Source organism: Tachyglossus aculeatus, chromosome 3 (genome assembly GCF_015852505.1).
Source record: "Tachyglossus aculeatus isolate mTacAcu1 chromosome 3, mTacAcu1.pri, whole genome shotgun sequence".
NCBI lineage: Eukaryota > Metazoa > Chordata > Mammalia > Monotremata > Tachyglossidae > Tachyglossus > Tachyglossus aculeatus.
In genome coordinates, this window is record NC_052068.1 from 10,561,432 (window position 1) to 10,581,352 (window position 19,921).

The 19,921-nt window shown below is 44.0% G+C and overlaps 1 protein-coding gene across 1 annotated transcript in view; it reads left to right on the forward strand.

The window, feature by feature from the left end:
- KNDC1 (kinase non-catalytic C-lobe domain containing 1) overlaps positions 1–19,921 on the forward strand; it is a 185,183-nt gene that overhangs the window by 122,432 nt on the left and 42,830 nt on the right. Inside the window, exons 18-21 of the mRNA XM_038744041.1 lie at positions 385–414; positions 12,448–12,541; positions 12,654–12,751; positions 13,744–13,955. Of these exons, the coding sequence (XP_038599969.1) occupies positions 385–414; positions 12,448–12,541; positions 12,654–12,751; positions 13,744–13,955 (434 nt within the window). The remainder of the gene's footprint in view (positions 1–384; positions 415–12,447; positions 12,542–12,653; positions 12,752–13,743; positions 13,956–19,921) is intronic.

Genomic DNA, 19,921 nt, shown 5'->3' on the forward strand with positions numbered 1-19,921 from the left:
GGGGGCAGGGTATTCACCTGTGCTTTGGAAGGGTCCTGATTTTTAAAGCAGTGAAGTTGATCAGGTGGTGTTTAGGAGCGGCCTCATCTAGATGCAAGGTGCAAACATTTAAATAGGCTTGGGTGCATTAAAGAGAGAATTTGGGGCGGGGGAGGGGGGGGGGGAGGGAGGTTGAGCTAACTGTCCAATCTTTCTACTCTGCTTTGTGGTGTAACCTTTGTTTTCACTTGCTTATTCTTCATGGTGACATTTGCCTAAGAAATGGTTGCTTGTGAGGTAATTGGTGGATACTGTAAACTCTATAGAGAAACGCTACTTTTGCTGTCTAAAAGTGAGGAAAGTGACTATGTTTTTCATATTCATTTAATGCCAACTCTGATGAAGATGCCTCTGCTAGATCGTGAATGTAATCAGGTATGATTTATCATATACCTTCTTGACTAGATGTCAAGTCTGATTTAAATGAGCAGTGTGGTTAAGGGTACTGTACAGACCATAGATTTTAACATTTTATGGCTTGATGTGGAAGGTGGATTTGGGTTCTAAATCAAAACAGATTTTTACTTGAGTAATATATGCCAAAGTCATTTAAATATTGAGTTTCTAATCATTAAAAATGATAATAAGCATCATATTCATTCATTCAATTGTATTTATTGAGCGCTTACTGTGTGCAAAGCACTGTACTAAGTGCTTGGGAAGTACAAGGTGGCAATATATAGAGACAGTCCCTACCCAACAATGGGCTCACAGTCTAGTAATATGGAGCTAAAGAAATGTTGAAAGGTTCCCTTGGCTATTCTCCCTGCCTCCAAACACGTTTTCACCTTCATCATTAGAGAGACTGGTGACTCCAGGAATTCATCATTAGCAATGAATCAATCATTCTAATAGTTAACCCTATCATAGGAAACCTAAATCTCACGTGTTACAGTTTAAACCTGTCTCCTCTAGTGTTTTTTTTTTCCAGTGGATATAGAGAATAACTGTGCACAACCTAAACAAATATGAACTGTTGATATTTAATGTCATTTATCCCAATATAGGCACTGTATTTCCTTTTACATCTTCATTTGACTTAGAGCTTTCACTATTTGTAAATAATTTCTGTCTGATTCCTCCATTAAAAAGAAAGTTCCTTCAGGGCAGTGAATCCATTTCTGGCTACTATTGAACTCTCCTAAACGTTTAGAATGATATTTAATACCTATATTCTTCCAAATGCTTAATACAGAGCTCTGCATACTATTGCACTCTGTCGGTACTCAGTAAATATTTATTGATTGATTCACCCATGTAATTAGACAGATGGTGAACTTTGGTCATAGAGTAAGAGATTCTTAAGGAAAACTTATTCTGTCTCAAAACTGGGGACCCAGGTTTGATTTTACTATCTTCACAAAGGTGATATTCCAATTAAGAATAGATTCTATCCACAGAGGATGGTCAAGTATTTGAAGTATAATTAACTTCGGAAATAAAATGTGTAAAGAATATTTCCACTTTAGGTCTTTACCAGTAATCCTGCACTCTCCAATGGAAAGGTTTATCTTAAAAGCAGTAATAATCACTCTTCCAAACTGATAATAATTATAATTATTATTTCGATACTTGTTAAGTCTTTACTATGTGCCAAGCACTGCTCTAAGCCCTGGGGTACAAGATAATCGAGTTCGACACAGTTCCTGTCCCACAGTCTTAATCCGTATTTTACAGATGAACTGAGGCACAGAGAAGTGAAGGGATTTGCCCAAGGTAACACAGCAGACCCAGGATTAGAGCCCAGTTCCTTCTGACTCCCAGGCTTGTTCTCGATCCACTGAGGCACACTGCTTCTCCCTAAGTGCTTAGTGTGGTACTCCGTGCACAGTAAGCAGTCGTGGCTCAGTGGAAAGAGCACGGGCTTTGGAGTCAGAGGTCATGGGTTCAAATCCTGGCTCCACCAATTGTCAGCTGTGTGACTTTGGGCAGTTACTTAACTTCTCTGTGCCTCAGTTCCCTCATCTGTAAAATGGGGATTAAGACTATGAGCCCCCCATGGGACAACCTGATCACTTTGTATCCTCCCCAGCACTTAGAACAGTGCTTTGCACATAGTAAGCGCTTAATAAATGCCATCATCATCGATAAATACCATTGAATAATCGATTGCTAAGTGATGATCTGAGCCTGTAGATCATCCAGCTGTGGGGGCTTTTTGAGCCAGCGCATTTGACAAACTGCACCCTTATTCATGGGCCCAGCTTGTGGGTACAGAAGGGTCCATGGATTTGCCCATGATCAATCCATCAGTGGTATTTGAGCGCTTACTGTGTCATTCATTCATTCAATTGTATTTATTGAGTGCTTACTGTGTGCAGAGCACTGGACTAAGCGCTTGGAAAGTACAAGTCGGCAACATATAGAGACGGTCTCTACCCAACAACACGCTCACAGTCTAGAAGGGGGAGACAAACAACAAAACATGTAGACAGGTGTCAAAATCATCAGAATAAATAGAACTATAGCTATATACACATCAGTAATAAAATAGAGTAGTAAATATGTGCAAGTAAAATAGAGTAATAAATATATACAAATATATACAAGTGCTGTGGGGAGGGGAAGGAAGTAAGGCAGAGGAGGGGGCGATGAGGAGGAGAGGAAAAAGGGGGCTCAGTCTGGGAAGGCCTCCTGGAGGAGGTGAGCTATCAGTAGGGCTTTGAAGTGTCCAGAGCACTGCACTAAGTGGTTGGGAAAATATAATTCAATAGAGAAGCAGCGTGACCTAGTGGATGGAGCATGGCTTGGGAATCGGAAGGACCTGTGTTCTAACCCTGGCTCTGCCACTTGTCTGTGTTCTAACCCTGGCTCTGCCACTTGTCTGTTGTATGACCTTAGACAAGTCACTTCATTTCTCTGGGCCTTGGTTGTCTCATCTGCAAAATGGGGATCGAGGTCATGAGCCCCATGTGGGACAGGAACTGTGGGTCCAACCCAATCGGACTGTATCCCTCTTAGTGCATAGTACAGTGCCTGGCACACAGTAAGTGCTTAACCACAAATACCACAGTTGTTATGATGATGATGATTATTATTATTATCATTATTGTTACTATTATTGTTGGTAGATGTGACCCCTGAGATAGTCCTGGAGTCTGGGGAGTGCTCATAGAGTCCCCGATGGAGCCCAAATTCTCAGCAGGGTTTAGATGATCGAGAAGGGTCCTTCAGTGAGAGAGGTTGGTTGGGTGGTCTTTCTCTCTCTCTCTCCCAGGAGACTTTCCCACCAGCTGAGAAGTCTCATGAAGTCTATAGAAAGCAGTGTTGCTCAGTGGATAGAGCCCAGGCCTGGGAGTCAAAAGGTCATGAGTTCTAATCCCATCTCCACCACTTGTCTGTTGTGTGATCTTGGGAAGTTACTTCACTTCTCTGGGTCTCATTTCCCTTATCTGGAAAATGGGGATTGAGACTGTGAGCCCCACGTGGGATAGGGACTGTATCCAACCCTATGTGTTCGTATCCACCCCATGCCTTATACAGTACATGGCCCCATAGTAAGCGCTTAAAAAATGTCATGATGATGATTATTATTATTACACTTTGTTGCCAAGGAGCTTTCTGGCCACTGCTCGTCCAAATCCTGTAGTGGGAAAAGCCAACATCCCAAGGCTCATCCATTGAAGCTAGAAGTTCAGCGTCATGCAAATCAGTCAGTCAATCATATTTGTTGAGCACTTACTGTGCGCAGAGCATTGTACTAAGCGCTTGGGAGAGTACAAATCAACAGACACATTCCCTGCCCAAAAAGCGCTAACAGTCTAGTGGGGGGAGACAGACATTAATAGAAATAAATGAAGAACAGATAAATAAATGCTGTCGTGCTGGGACAGGGGATGAATAAAGGGAGTGTGTCAGGGTGATGCAGACAGGATTGGGAGAAGAGGAAAGGAGGGCTTAGGGAGGGCCTCTTGAAAGAGATGGGACTTCAATGAGGATTTTAAATGGGGGAGAGTCATTGTCTGTCCAATATGAGGAGGGAGGGTTTCCAGTCCAGAGGCAGGACGTGGTTGATGGCCCTAAAAGTCAGGTTTCAAGCACTTTGTACAGCATTCTGCACACAGTAAGCGTTCAATAAATATGATTTGAATGAAATTATGTGAGCCACAAAGAGTCCAGGTCCAACCTTGCTGGAGAATCGAGACACCACCCAGAAAATGTAAGTTGGGGAACCTATCAAGTGTCAGGAGGTGAACCCCAATCATCTGTGGTCTTAGTCACCCATCAGCAAACCCTATCACCTCTCCAAAGAAGCCCCAAAACAGCCATCTTAGACCAGAGAGAGATGGGCGCCATTTCCAGTTCTCCAGTGCCCCATAAACCTCCTTGGCTACTTCACAAGTGATGCTGTGAGCTCCTTGTGGGCAGGAATTGGGGGGAGATTTTTTTTAATGGAATTTATTCATTCAATTGTATTTATTGAGCCCTTACTGTGTGCAAAGCACTGCAATAAGCGCTTATTTGATAAGCACTTACTAGGTGCCAGGCATTGCACTAAGCTAGATACCAGATAATTGGATTGGACACAGTCCCTGACCCACATATTGTTCATGGTCTTAATCCATCACAAGATTGCTTCTACCTACTCTGTTGTAGTTTCCCAAGTGCTTAGAACAGTAAGTGTTCAGTAAATATTATTGGTGATTCATAGAAAAAGACTAACAGTGGAATTTTTCCCTTCTTGTCATCCACAATAAGTAGACCAAATATAGGTTAAAAATTCAATTCTGCATAGCAAATCTTTACTAGTTCAAGAAGGGTGAAGTTACCCATGTTGGATTCTTAACCCACAAAGGATGGATTTCATATGCAGCAGTCTAGCAGTAATTTATCTTCATGTCTGTCTCCACTTCTAGATTAAGCTCCTTATGGGCAGGGAATACATCTACCAATTATGTTCTTTTCTACTTACCCAACAATCAATCAATCAATCATATTTATTGAGCGCTTACTGTGTGCAGAGCACTGTACTAAGTGCTTGGGAAGTACAAGTTGGCAACATATAGAGACAGTCCCTACCCAACAGTGGGCTCACAGTCTTGTATCCCCCCCGCCCCCCCCCCCCCCCGCAAGCGCTTGGAACAGTGCTTTGCACATAGTAAGTGCTTAACAAATACCATCATTATTATTATTATTATCAAGTTGTCCCATGAGGGGCTCACAGGCTTAATCCCCATTTTATTCATTCATTCATTCACTCATTCAATCGTATTTATTGAGCGCTTACTGTGTGCAGAGCACTGGACTAAGCGTTTGGGAAGTCCAAGTTGGCAACATATAGAGACGGTCCCTACCCAACAGCGGGCTCACAGTGTAGAAGGGGGAGACAGACAACAAAACATATTAACAAAATACAAGAAATAGAATAAACATGTACAAATAAAATAGAGTAATACGTACAAACATATATACAGGTGCTGGGATGAGGGGCGAGGGAACAGATTGAGACCCAGAGAACTGAAGTGACTTGCCCAAAGTCACCCGGGTGACAAGAGCTAGTGCTCTGCTCACAGTAGGTGCTCAATACGTACCATTGATTGATCTGATTAAAAAGAAGCAAAGTGATTCCTTTGAGTCTGAGCCCCTAGCTGTAATGAACTGTTCCAATGCATGCTATGCATGAATTAAATGTCAACATAAGTTTTCAAGGTCTCTAGGAAAGAATGATTCAAACAATGATATCACCCCACTCTTGTTTGAATATACCACTCACTTAACCTTTCAGCCTCTCCCTAGTAATCTGTGTCTTGAATAATTCACCAATCCAAAATCAACACTTATTTTTCTGAAAACAGCATTGTCTCATCTTCCTGTGATTCCGCTCCCTTAATATTTGGATATTCTCTCCCCCCTCACCTCCTTTACAGCTCCTAGTTTTATTTAATCTGTTAATTTTCCAGTTCAATATTCAGTTAGTAATTTTCCTTTTTCTCCTTCACTCTGTTCCTGATTAACATTTAGTTATCAATTTTCAAAGTACTGCATGGAGACTGAGTTGGCTGATTCCTATTAATGCTAATGAGCTCCATAGAAATGCCTTGGCCCACTGGAATGAACTGATCCCTGCAGAAGAAGTTAAATCAAAAGGGGAAAGTCTTCCTTTAATCCTTCTCATTTCTAAATGATCATTTATGAAACTAAAATATTTTATCCAGCTCTTATTTCAAAAATAATGCCCCTTCCCCATGAATCTAGAAATCCTCCAGACTGTAAGATTATTATTAATAATAATAATAATTGTGGTATTTATTAAGCACTTACTCTGGGCCAGACACTGTTCTAAGAGCTGGGGTAGATACAAGCTAATCAGCTTGGATACAGTCCCTGTCCCACATGGGCCTCTCAATCTTAATCCCCCATTTTACAGGTGAGGGAACTGAGGCACAGTGAAGTGACTTGTCCAAGGTTTCACAACAGATAAGTGGCAGAGCCAGGATTAAAACCCAGGTCCTTCTGACTCCCAAGCCTGGGCTCTATCCACTAGGCCACATGGGCAGGGAACTTGTCTACCCACTCTTTTATATTGTATTCTCTCAAGCACTTACTGCAGTGCTCTACACACAGTAAGTGCTCAAAAAATACCATTAATAAATCATAATGATGGTATTTGTTATACGCTTATTATGTGCCAAGCATTGTTCTAAGCACTGGGGGAGATCCAAGGTTACCAGGTTGTCCCAGGTAATAATAATAATAATAATGTTGGTATTTAAGTGCTTACTATATGTCAAACACTGTTCTAAGTGCTGGGGTAGATATAATCAATCAATCAATCATATTTTTTGAGTGCTTACTGTGTGAAGAGCACTGTACTAAGCGCTTGGGAAGTACAAGTTGGCAACATGTAGAGACAGTCCCTACCCAACAGTGGGCTCACAGTCTAGAAGTCACAGTCTATAAGGTAATCAGGTTGTCCCATGTGGGGCTCACAGTCTTAATCCCCATTTTACAGATGAGGTAACTGAGACACAGAGAAGTCAAGTGACTTGCCCAAAGTCACACAGCTGACAAGTGGCAGAGCCAGCATTAGAACCCACAACCTCTGACTCCCAAGCCTGTGTTTCCACTAAGCTATACTCCTTCATTGATCGATCAGAAAATTCCATGATCCTGGTCCCTAAGGAGAGTACGGATCTCTGTATCGGGTCTGAAGACTATGCCTATTAGCATTTCCTATTACATACATCTAGAGAAAACTGTGTGATACACTGTGGGGAGTTTATATAGCAAGACGTGGCCTCTGCCCTCAAGGAGCTTTGAGTCTAGAAGAGAGCAGCATGGCCTAGTGGATAAGGTGAGGAGCTGGGTTATAATCTCAGGTTTCCCAGTTGTCTGCTGTGTGACTTTGGGCAAGTCACTTGACTTCTCTAAGCCTAGGTTCCCTCATCTGTAAAATCATTCAATCAGTGATATTTATAGTGCTTACTGTGGGCAGAGCACTGTACCAAGCGCTTGGGAGAGTAATAATAATAATAATGATGGCATTATTAAGTGCTTACTATGTACAAAACACTGTTCTAAGTGCTGGGGAGGTTACAAGGTGATCACGTTGTCCCACAGGGGGCTCACAGTCTTCATTCCCATTTTACAGAGGAGATAACTGAGGCACAGAGAAGTTAAGTGACTTGCCCAAAGTCACACAGCTGACAATTGGCGGAGTACAATGAGACAGAATTAGCAGACACATTCCCTGCCTATCACGAACTTACAGTCAAGAGGGATCCATTCTCTGTTCTCCCTCCTACTTAGATTGTGAGCCCCATGTAGGGCAGGGACTGTGTCTGACCTGATTAACTTATATCTACCCCAGTAACAACTGTGACATTTGTTAAGTGCTTACAATGTGTGAGGCACTGTTCTAAGTGCTGGGGTGAATGCAAGCAAATCAGGTTCCTGTTCTACATGGGACTTAGTCTTCATCCCCATTTTACAGATAAGGGAACTGAGGCACAGAAAAGTGAAGTGACAATGCTTAGAACAGTGTTTGACACACAGTTAGCACTTAACAAATACCATAAAAAAAGACAGAACAAACCCAAATACAGAAAAAAATACAAGTTGACGTAAAGCCTAAAAGTCAGGAACATGGAACCTAAGGGAAACCACACATTCAGGCCTTCTCCCATTCCCAAAGGAAGAAGTCACTAATCATCTCATAGATTTAATGATAATTGTCGGTCAATCATACTTATTGAGGGCTTAATGTGTGCAGAGCAATGTACATTAAGTACTTTGGAGAGTACGATATAACAGACACATTCCCTGCCCAAAACAAGCGTACATTCATTCATTTAAACATATTTATTGAGCACTTACTGTGTGCAGAGCACTGTACTAAGCACGTGGAAAGTACAATTCAGCAACAGAGACAAACCCTGCCCACAACGGATTTATACATTACAGCTATGTACATAAGTGCTGTGAGGAATTTGCTAAGCATTTTACTATGTGCCAAGCACTGATCTAGACATTAATGTAGATACAGTGCAATCAGATATCAACACAGTCTCTGACCCACACAGGGCTCACTGTCTAAGGCTGAGGGAGAACAGGTATTTAAATCTCCATTTTACAGATGTGGAAACTGAGTCACAGAATTAACTGACTTGCCCTAGGGAACTCAGCAGGCAAATAGGATTAGAGCCCAATTCTCGAAACACTCGGTCCTCTGCTCTTTCCACTAGGCAACACTGCTTCTCATTTCTGTGGCCAAAGGGGAAAGTAACCAAGTTAGGCAGCGTAACCATAATAACGGTATTTAAGTGCCTTTACCATGTACCAAGCACTGGGGTAGATACAAGGTAATACTAATAATAATAATGGTATTTGTTAAGCACTTACTATGTGCAAAGCACTGTTCTAAGCGCTGGGGGGGATTCAAGGTGATCAGGTCATCCCACGTGGGGCTCACAGTCTTAATCCCCATTTTACAAATGAGGTTGGAAACAATCCCTGTCCCACAGAGGGCTCACGGTCTTAATCCCCATTTTACAGATGAGGTAGCTGAGGCATGGATAAATTAAGTGACTTTCCCAAGGTCATACAGCAGACAAGTAGTGGAGTCAGGATTAGAACCCACGTCCTCTGACTCCCAAACCCGCGCTCTTGCCACCAAGCCACACTACTTATTTCTTTAATCTGCCAAGGTCAGGAGTCTCTAAAACACAGAGGATACATTCTTCAGGAACCTTCCATTAGGGGGAAATCACAGTTAAGTGTTTAACCAAGACCAGAGCAAGCCCACAAGCCTTTCTCCTGACACCGCACCTTTTTTTTTTCCTTTATGGTATTTGTTAAACTTTTACTATGTGCCAGACACTGTCCTATATACTGGGGTAGAGACAAGCTTGTCAGAAAGGACACAGTTCCGGTCCCATATAGGACTCACGGTCTTAATCCCCATTTTACAGATAAGGGAACTGAGACCCAAAGAAGTGAAATGACTTGTCCAAGGTCACACAACAGACAAGTGCTGGAGCTGGGATTGGAGCCTGAGCCCGGGCTCTATCCACTAGACCACATTACATAATAATAATAATAATGGCATTTATTAAGCGCTTTCTATATGCAAAGCACTGTTCTAAGCACTGGGGAGGTTACAAGGTGATCAGGTTGTCCCACGGGGGACTCACAGTCTTAATCCCCATTTTACAGATGAGGTCATTGAGGCACAGAGAAGTTAAGTGACTTGCCCAAAGTCACACAGTTGACAATTGGTGGATCATGTCTTCTATCCAGACAGATGCACCATATCCAAAGAATGTTGTCCAACCCCTCAGCGGCCCTCTATCTGGAATGCTTAGTGGAAAAAAAGCATCCTAGGGAAACTGGCCACATGTTCTTATACTTCAATTGACCTAGGCTGTAGGTTCTAGTTTCTCTAGAAGTTTATAAGTAGCAGCTATTAGATAGAAGGTCCCATATTCTCTCCTGACACATCCCACTACACACCAAATGGTGTTCAAATCAAACAGACATATCAGGAAAGCCCTGGCTTGCTTTGTACTTTTGTTTATGATGGTTTCCAATCTAGAGCTGCCCATAGGTAATAGAAGCTTGTTTAAATGTTTTGTTACATGAAGTCATAGAGTTGCCATAATAGCTGATTTTATCCTGAGCCAAACAATAATACAAAAGTATCACTTTCTTTTATCAACCAAATTTTAGAGTTTGGATTAATGGAGTGGGATTGACAATGCGTTGCCACCTTTCATGTTTCTGTCAAGCCAAGTATGACTTTGGTTACAAAAAATGTGTGAATTTTCATTGCAATCATACCTGTATTGTGAATCTGATTTCCTCAGTGCTCACTGGCTAAAAAAAAATCTCATTGTTTAAACAATGTTTCTGATGTTTTTAGTGATGGAAAATGCAGGTTAGTGCAGCTGCTAATGTATATGAATGTGCCTTCACTTGAAATGGAAAACAATTGGCAAGAAATCAACCTCTGTATTGTGCTTTGTGATGTAGAGTACAAAGCACCAAAGTGCTTTATTTGCAAATAATTTTCTGTATTGTTATTATGCAGATTTAAATCCACCTTCCCTACAACACTTTCTTGCAGTGTTTGTAAGCAGGCTTTTAAAGTGATAGAGGCCAGTTATCATCCCTTGGAGGGAAAGTTGCATGTGGCCCTGAACAGTAAAAATTGAAGTGCTTTGATAATGGGGTAGCCCTCATCATTAGAGAGAAAGCTATGATTAGAGGAGAAAGAATGTGATGGTTTGTGTATTTAAACTGAAAAGAAAACTGAATGTTTACAAGGTGATGCTGTTAATGTTGCTTCAGAGTTGGTGATTTGTTTCCTTCAGTTACTTACATAAGCAGCCTTTTTAAAATCTCTTAGAACTGATTTTACAGAAAAACTTTGAAAATCTGGGCCCTTCTGCTTATCTGTAGAAGTGCAGCACTTTTGGGAAACCATTCCAGTTGGCATCATTTGTTAAAAAGGTAGTTCCGAAAAAATTGCCATTGTCTTTAAACCGCAACAAAAAAATACGTAATTGAACATAAGGACTTAGAAAGAATCCAGATATTTGGTTTCTACCCGTGACTGTTCATTTGGACAGAATAAGCCTATTTGAGGATTCTTGTACTTTCAAATGACTCTGAATTGCTAAGTTTGGTCGACTAATTTCTAAGACAGACTCAACCTTTTTTACTTCATCTGTAGTCTATGAGGTAAGGGGGGGTGTGTGTGTGTGTATGTGTGTGTGTGTGTGAGAGAGAGAGAGAGAGAGAGAGAGAGAATAGGTCAGCCCTGGTGACATTATCATTAGAACAACACTTTGTGTACATAAAGTTAAAACAATGTTAAATCCCCATTTTGCAGATGAGGGAACTAAGGCCCAGAGAAGTAAAGTGACAACAAGGTCACACAACAGACAAGTGGCGGAACCACATGAGCAATGAAGTGGTCCTGTCGGGCTGGGTTGACCAGGATCATTTGGGAAGGGGAGGGAGAAATATCCTTATACTTTGTGCCATTTCCCCCACCTGTAATTTTTATCAAGGTCAACCTCCCTCTCTAGACTGTAATCTCACTAAATATGATTGATTGGAGGAGATGAAATTGTAAGATCTTTTGAAGGCCTAGCTCTTATCTACCAACTCTGCTGTAGCGTAATAATAATAATAATTATACTAATAATTTTGGTACTTGGTGCTTACTATGTGCCAAGCACTGTTCTAAACGCTGGAGTAGATACAAGTCAATCAGGTTAGACACAGTCCCTGTCCCATTCATTCATTCAGTTATATTTATTGAGCGCTTACTGTGTGTAGAGCACTGTACTAAGCGCTTGGGAAGTACAAGTTAGCAACATATAGAGACGGTCCCTACCCAACAGTGGGCTCACAGTCCCACATGGGGCTCACAGTCTTAATCCCCATTTTTTTAGGTGGGGGAACTGAGGCCCAGAGAAGTGAAGTGCCTTGCCCAGGATCACACAGCAGACATGTGGTGGAGCCTGGATTAGGTGACTGCAGAAGCAGCGTGGCTCAGTGGAAAGAGCACGGGCTTTGGAGTCAGAGGTCATGGGTTCAAATTTCGGCTCTGCAAATTGTCAGCTGTGTGACTTTGGGCAGGGTAGTGGTATGGATGGAGAGGAAAGGGCGGATCTTGGCAATGTTGTGGACTCGATGGGATTGATTTCAAGTTTCTTCTGCTGAAGCCTGTATATAAAAATGAATATATCATGTACTTTTGTGGTTTCCGGGGAATTTTGCATCACCCTTCCAACACACCATTGAAGGGATTCCCTTCCCTTCCCCCTCAATTCTTATGGAGGCAGATCAGATCTTAATGCTAATTGAGTCCTGTATCTGTCTGCATTTAATGTAAACTAACTGTTAGAAGTAATCCAAGTCACAGTTGTTATTCAAATCACAAACATTTGTTTTGGTCAGGAGCTGGAACAACAACTGATGATTGAGAAAAAAAATTACAGAAAGACCGTAAAGTTCTATCAGAAGCTGTTGCAGAAAGAGAAGAGAAACAAAGGTAATGTTTGCATTTTTATGAGATATAATGGTAGAATAGCCATGAAGTCCTTTTAAATCAGTGACTTTGAATCAAAGTGCATTTTTGTGATAAATGTATTTTCTGCCTTAAGGATCTGAGGTTAAAACAATGCTGTCCAAATTGAAAGGGCAGTTGGAAGAAATGAAATCCAAAGTGCAGTTCCTTGAACTGGTAAAGAAATATCTACAGGCAAGTCAGCTTTGATTTCTATTAGTTTGGTTTTTGCGGTGCTTTGACTTTCAAATGTTGGCTTTTGCTTTAATGAGCTGCTTAAAGCAGTTGATGGTACAAAACAGGATTCTAAAGATCTCTATTATAGAGAGTACAAAATAGAATTTTTGAGACCCATCTTTATTTTTGAGTTTTTGCAATAAGCACAATTCTTGTCGAATAATTCATTCATTCAATCGTATTTATTGAGCGCTTACCATGTGCAGAGCACTGTACTAAGAGCTTGAGAAGTACAAATTGGCAACAATAACCAGTAATAACATTGTTAGAAGGACTCATCTCTTGATTTTTATTATTTTTAAGCAGCATGGCCTAGTGGAAAGAACACGGGCCTGGGAGTCAGAGGTCATGGGTTCTAATCCCTGCTCCGCCACTTGTCTGCTCTGTGACCTTTGGCAAGTCGCTTCACTTTTCTGGGCCTCAGTTCACCTCATCTGTCGAATGGGGATTAAGACTGTGAGCCCTATGGGGGACAGGGACTGTTTCCAACCTGATTATCTTGTATCTACCCCAAGGCTTAGTACAGTGCCTGGCACATAGTAAGTGCTTAACAAATACCATTATTATTATTATTTCCTCAGCTTCTGAGCAGCTGTTCTGGCCTTTCCCCAGGCAGCGGTGCTTGGCATGGGGTAAGCTCCTTGTGGACAGGGAACATGTCTACTAACCCTGCTACCAGTGTTTAGTTTTTTATTCCAGCTCCCAGCCCCACAGCACCTACCTGCAAATCTGTCATTTATTTATGTTAATGTCTCTCTCCCCCTCTAGACTGTAAGCTCACTGTGGACAGGTAATGTGTCTGATTATTGTTGTCCCGGGATCTCCCTAGTGCTTAGTACAGTGCTCTGCACACAGTAAGCTCTCAATAAATAGGACTGAATAAATGGCGTTCTGTATACAGTACATGATCTATACGATGGATTGATTGATTTTTTTGGCTCTCGATGCAGGTTATGTATCCGGAGCAGTGGGGCCTAGAGCCGTGCGCCCTTCCCATCATAGTGAACATCGCAGCCAGATGTGACACAGACTTCAGCCCTCTGGATGAATCCTCGTCGTTAATTTTCTACAATGTGAATAAGCACCAGTGTAATAAGCAAAAGCGGACCAGGATTTTGCAGGCTGGAACCCCCCTGGGTCTGATGGCTTATCTATACTCCAGGTAATAAGAATGATGGTATCTGTTAAGTGCTTCCTATGCCCCAAGCAAGTGTTGTAAGCACCGGAGTAGATGCACGTCAATCAGGTTGGTCAAACAGACCCTGCCCTACATGGGGCTCACACTCCACCACTTGTCAGCTGAGTGACTTTGGGCAAGTCACTTCATTTCTCAGTTACCTCATCTGTAAAATGGGGATTAAGACTGTGAGCCCCTCCTGGGACAATCTGATCACCTTGTAACCTCCCCAGCGCTTAGAACAGTGCTTTCCACATAGTAAGTGCTTAATAAACGCCATCATTATTATTATTATTATTATTATTATCTCCATTTTACAAATGAGGTAACTGAGGCCCAGAGAAATGAAGTGACTTGTCCACAGCCACACAGCAGACAAATGGAGGAACTGGGATTAGAACCCATGTCTTTCTGACTCCCAGGACGGTGCTTTATTCCCTAAGCCATGCATAGTTATCCACCTACAGAAGAGATGCCTCTCCGACAGCAAAACTTAGACAAGGAAATTTTCCAGGAAAAATGTTTCTCTACACCCAGTTATCACTCATTTGATGGTATTTATTGAGCGCTTACTATGTGCACTCGGGAGAGGACAGTGTCAGTGGAGCTGAGTTTGCATAATGTTTCCAGGAGAAAGAAAAGGTTACCAGTGTCAAAGGAGAAGCTGCGTGGCTCAGTGGAAAGATCACGGGCTTTGGAGTCAGAGGTCATGGGTTCAAATCCCGGCTCCGCCAATTGTCAGCCGTGTGACTTTTGGGCAAGTCACTTCACTTCTCTGGGCCTCAGTTACCTCACCTGTAAAATGGGGATTAAGACTGTGAGCCCCCCGTGGGACAATCTGATCACCTTGTAACCTCCCCAGTGCTTAGAACAGTGCTTTGCACGTAGTAAGCACTTAATAAATGCTATTATTATTATTATTATTATTAGCAGCTGAAAGGTTGAGGGGGTTAGTATAGAGTAGAGGTCATTGGTGACCTTTGAGACGGTGGTTTCTGTGGAGTGAAGGGGTCGGAAGCCAGATTGGAGGGGGTCAAGGAGAGAATTGGAGAAGAGGAAATTTAGGCAGTGGGTGTAGACGACTCACTCAAGGAGTTGGAGTAGAAAGGTAGGAGGGAGATGGGGTGATAACTGGAGGGAGCTGTGGGGTCAAGGGAGGGGTTTTTTAGAATGGGGGAGACATGGGCATCAATCAATCAATCGTATTTATTGAGCGCTTACTATGTGCAGAGCACTGTACTAAGCGCTTGGGAAGTACAAATTGGCATCACATAGAGACAGTCCCTACCCAACAGTGGGCTCACAGTCTAAAAGGGGGAGACAGAGAACAGAACCAAACATACCAACAAAATAAAATAAGTAGGATAGAAATGTACAAGTAAAATAAATAAATAAATAAATAAATAGAGTAATAAATATGTACAACCATATATACATATATACAGGTGCTGTGGGGAAGGGAAGGAGGTAAGACGGGGGGATGGAGAGGGGGACGAGGGGGAGAGGAAAGAATGGGCTCAGTCTGGGAAGGCCTCCTGGAGGAGGTGAGCTCTCAGCAGGGCCTTGAAGGGAGGAAGAGAGCTAGCTTGGCGGAGGGGCAGAGGGAGGGCATTCCAGGCCCGGGGGATGACGTGGGCGGGGGTCGATGGCGGGACAGGCGAGAGCGAGGTACAGTGAGGAGATTAGTGGTGGAGGAGCGGAGGGTGCGGGCTGGGCAGTAGAAGGAGAGAAGGGAGGTGAGGTAGGAGGGGGCGAGGTGATGGAGAGCCTTGAAGCCCAGGGTGAGGAGTTTCTGCCTGATGCGCAGATTGATCGGTAGCCATTGGAGGTTTTTGAGGAGGGGAGTAATATGTCCATGTTTAAAAGCAGTGGGGGAGAAGCCATTGGAGAATGAACAGTTAAAGATGATAGGGAGAGAAGAAGGGATGGGTGAAATGTTTTGATGAGGTGCAAGGGAATGGGGTCAGATGCACAGTTGGAGGGGGTGGATTTTGAGAGAAGGCGGGAGATTTCCTCTGGAGATAGTCCTGGGAAAGGTGGAGGAGTTGAAGGGGCTGGGGAGATTTTCAGGAGATCCCTCCTGATAATGTCAGTTTTGTTGATGAAGTGGGTGGCCAGCTTGGTGGAGGAAAGGGATGGGGGAGGTGGCAGGACAGGAGGCCTGAGGAGGTAGTTACATGTCTAGAACAATTGGCGAGGGCAATGAGCATGGGTGTCAATAAGGGTGGAGAAATAGTCTTGCCGGGCAAAGGAGAGGGCAGAGTTCAAGCATGCAAGGATAAACTAGAAGTGGACAAAATCGGCCTGATAACTAGATTTCTGCTAGAAAGGATCTGTGGCCTGTACACAGGAGGAAAGGAGGCAGACTGTAGAGGTGATCCAGAGCTGTGGGTTAGTGGTACGAGAGTGACAAGCGTGGCTCAGTGGAAAGAGCCTGGGCTTGGGAGTCGGAGGTCATGGGTTTGAATGTCAGCTCTGCCACAGGTCTGCTGTGTGACCTTGGGCAAGTCACTTAACTTCTCTGAGCCTCAGTTACCTCGTCTGCAAAATGGGGATTAACACCGTGAGCCCCCCGTGGGACAACCTGAGCACCCTGTATTCCCCCCAGCGCTTAGAACAGTGCTTTGCACATAGTAAGTGCTTAACAAATGTCATCATCATCATCATAGGGGAGAGAGTGAGTTGACTTCGATGATGATAATATTAATAATAATAATAATAGCATTTATTAAGCACTTACTATGTGCAAAGCACTGTTCTAAGCACTGGGGAGGTTACAAAATGATCAGGGAGGGAGATCTCCTCCCTTCTCTCAAGTGCTACTTGGGCCACCTATGCTTCTGACCCCATTCCCTCTCATCCTGTCATCCTCAACTCTGCTCTCTTGTTCACCCCTCACATCCAATCCATCACCAAAACCTGCCAGTCTCACCTCCACAACATCGCCAAGATCCACCCTTTCCTCTCCATCCAAACCACAACCTCCTCGTTCAATCTCTCATCCTATCCTGACTGGATAACTGCATCAGCCTCCTCTCTGATCTCACATCCTCCTATCTCTCCCCACTTCAATCTATACTTCAAGCTGCTGCCCGAATCGTCTTTGTGCAGAAACGCTCTGGGCATGTTACTCCCCTCCCCCTAAATCTCCAGTGGCTACCAATCAATTTACACATCAGGCAAAAACTCCTCACTCTTGGCTTCAAGGCTCTCCATCACCTCGCCCCCACCTACCTCACCTCCCTTCTCTCCTTCTACAGCCCAGCCCACACCCTCTGCCACTAACCTCCTCACTGTGCCTCGTTCTTGCCTGTCCCGCCGTCGACCCCCGGCCCACGTCCTCCCCCTGGCCTGGAATGCCCTCCCTCCACACATCCACCAAGCTAGCTCTCTTCCTCCCTTCAAAGCCCTACTGAGAGGTCACCTCCTCCAGGAGGCCTTCCCAGACTGAGCCCCCTCCTTCCTCTCCCCCCCATCTCCCCACCTTACCTCCTTCCTCTCCACACAGCACCTGTATATATGTATATATGTTTGTAGATATTTATTACTCTATTTATTTTACTTGTACATATTTATTCTATTTATTTTATTTTGTTAATACGTTTTGTTTTGTTGTCTGTCTCCCCCTTCTAGACTGTGAGCCCGCTGTTGGGTAGGGACCGTCTCTATATGTTGCCAACTTGTACTTCCCAAGCACTTAGTACAGAGCTCTGCACACAGTAAGCACTCAATAAATACAATTGAATGATTGAATGAATCTTGATGAAATCTCTCACCCCTTCCCTTCTCCCCTCCTTAACTTCCATCTTCAACCGCTCACTCTCCACTGGTTCCTTCCCCTCTGCCTTCAAACATTCCCACGTCTCCCCCATCCTAAAAAAAACCCTCTCTTGACCCCACCTCCCCTTCTAGTTATCGCCCTATCTCCCTCCTACCATTCCTTTCCAAACTCCTTGAACGAGTCATCTACACCCGCGGCCTCGAATTCCTCAATGCCAACTCTCTCCTCGACCCCCTCCAATCTGGCTTCCATCCCCTACACTCCACCAAAACTGCCCTCCCAAAGGTCACCAATGACCTCCTGCTAGCCAAATCCAACGGCTCCTACTCTGTCCTAATCCTCCTTGACCTCTCAGCTGCCTTTGACACTGTGGACCACCCCCTTCTCCTCAACATGCTATCCAAACTTGGCTTCACAGACTCCGTCCTCTCCTGGTTCTCCTCTTATCTCTCCAGCTGTTCATTCTCAGTCTCCTTTGTGGGCTCCTCCTCCCCCTCCCATCCCCTTACTGTAGGGGTTTCTCAAGGGTCAGTTCTTGGTCCCCTTCTGTTCTCTATCTACACTCACTCAATGAACTCATTCACTCCCATGGCTTCAACTATCATCTCTACGCTGATGACATCCAAATCTACATCTCTGCGCCTGCTCTCCCTCTTTTTTTTTAATGGCATTTATTAAGCACTTACTATGTGCAAAGCACTGGTCTAAGCACTGGGGAGGTTACAAGGTGATCAGGTTGTCCCACAGGGGGCTCACAGTCTTCATCGCCATTTTACAGATGAGGGAACTGAGGCCCAGTGAAGTGACTTGCCCAAAGTCACACAGGTGACATTTGGTGGAGCAGGATTTGAACCCATGACCTCTGACTCCAAAGCCCGGACTCTTCTCCACTGAGCCACGCTGCTTCTCTACCTCCCTTCAGTCTCGTTTCTCCCCTTGCCTTCAAGACATCTCCATCTGGATGTCTGACCACCATCTAAAATTCAGTATGTCCAAGACTGAACTCCTTATCTTCCCTCCCAAACCCTGCCCTCTCCCTGACTTTCCCATCACAGTAGACGGCACTACCATCCTTCCTGTCTCACAAGCCCACAACCTTGGTGTCAGCCTCAACTCTGCTCTCTCGTTCACCCCTCACATCCAATCCATCACCGAAACCTGCCGGTCTCACCTTTGCAGCATCGCCAAGATCCACCCTTTCCTCTCCATCCAAAGTCACACAGCTAACAAGTGGTGGAGCTGGGATTTGAACCCATGACCTCCGACTCCAAAGCCCGTGCTCTTTCCACAGAGCCACGCTGCTTCTCATAGAGAGGGTGGAGTTGAGAGCATCAATTTGGTCATCAAGGGAAGATAGTTTGGGTATGGAGGCTAAATGGGGTATGATGACTTGAGAAAATTGGAAGGGATCAAAAGATGGGAGATCTCTGTGAGGGAACAGTACAGATTTATGGGGAGGAGGTGTGTGGGAGAGAAGGCAGATGAAGCGATTCTGGTCTGATAGAGGGATTTCAGAGTTGGTGAGGGTAGAGATTGTGCAGTGGCTAGAGATGATGAGATCTAGCCCGTATCCAAGTCAGCGAGTGGGTGAGATGGGGTGGAGCAGGAGGTCGGTGGAGTTGAGGAGTGATCGAAGGTGGACAGCAGAAGGGTCATCAAGAACATTTATGTGGATAGCGAAGTCCCCAAGGATCAATGTAAGCAAGGGAAAAGAGAGAAGGAATACGAGAGAGGGATCAGAATGGTTAAAGCCCATTAATCATCTAGCCCCCAGGGGTTTAATGAGGGAGATTCTGACTTTGCTAGCTAGTTTCTGGCATTTTACACAATTAGAGCTTCTCTTAATTTGAGCAGCACATTTTGGTTCATCAGACTCAGTAATTAACCTGCAGGTGAAAAAGTGATAAGCATGCAGTGGAGGATTGTGGGTAGAATCTTGGGAACACAGAATGGGTACAGAAAAGTTTCTGAGTTGCGGTGCAGGGCTCAGGGTAAGTAGACTGAGAAAGGGCCCTGATGGTAAAGAGATGGAGGTTGGCGCAGGAGGCGTTTAAAAAGGGGAAATTCCCCCTCCCCACCACCAGCCTTCCATGCCATCCCCCTGCCCCCTCCTTTTGGGAGTTTGAACGACGTCCCAGCAAGGAGTAGGCCAAGGCCCTCAGGTCTCCAG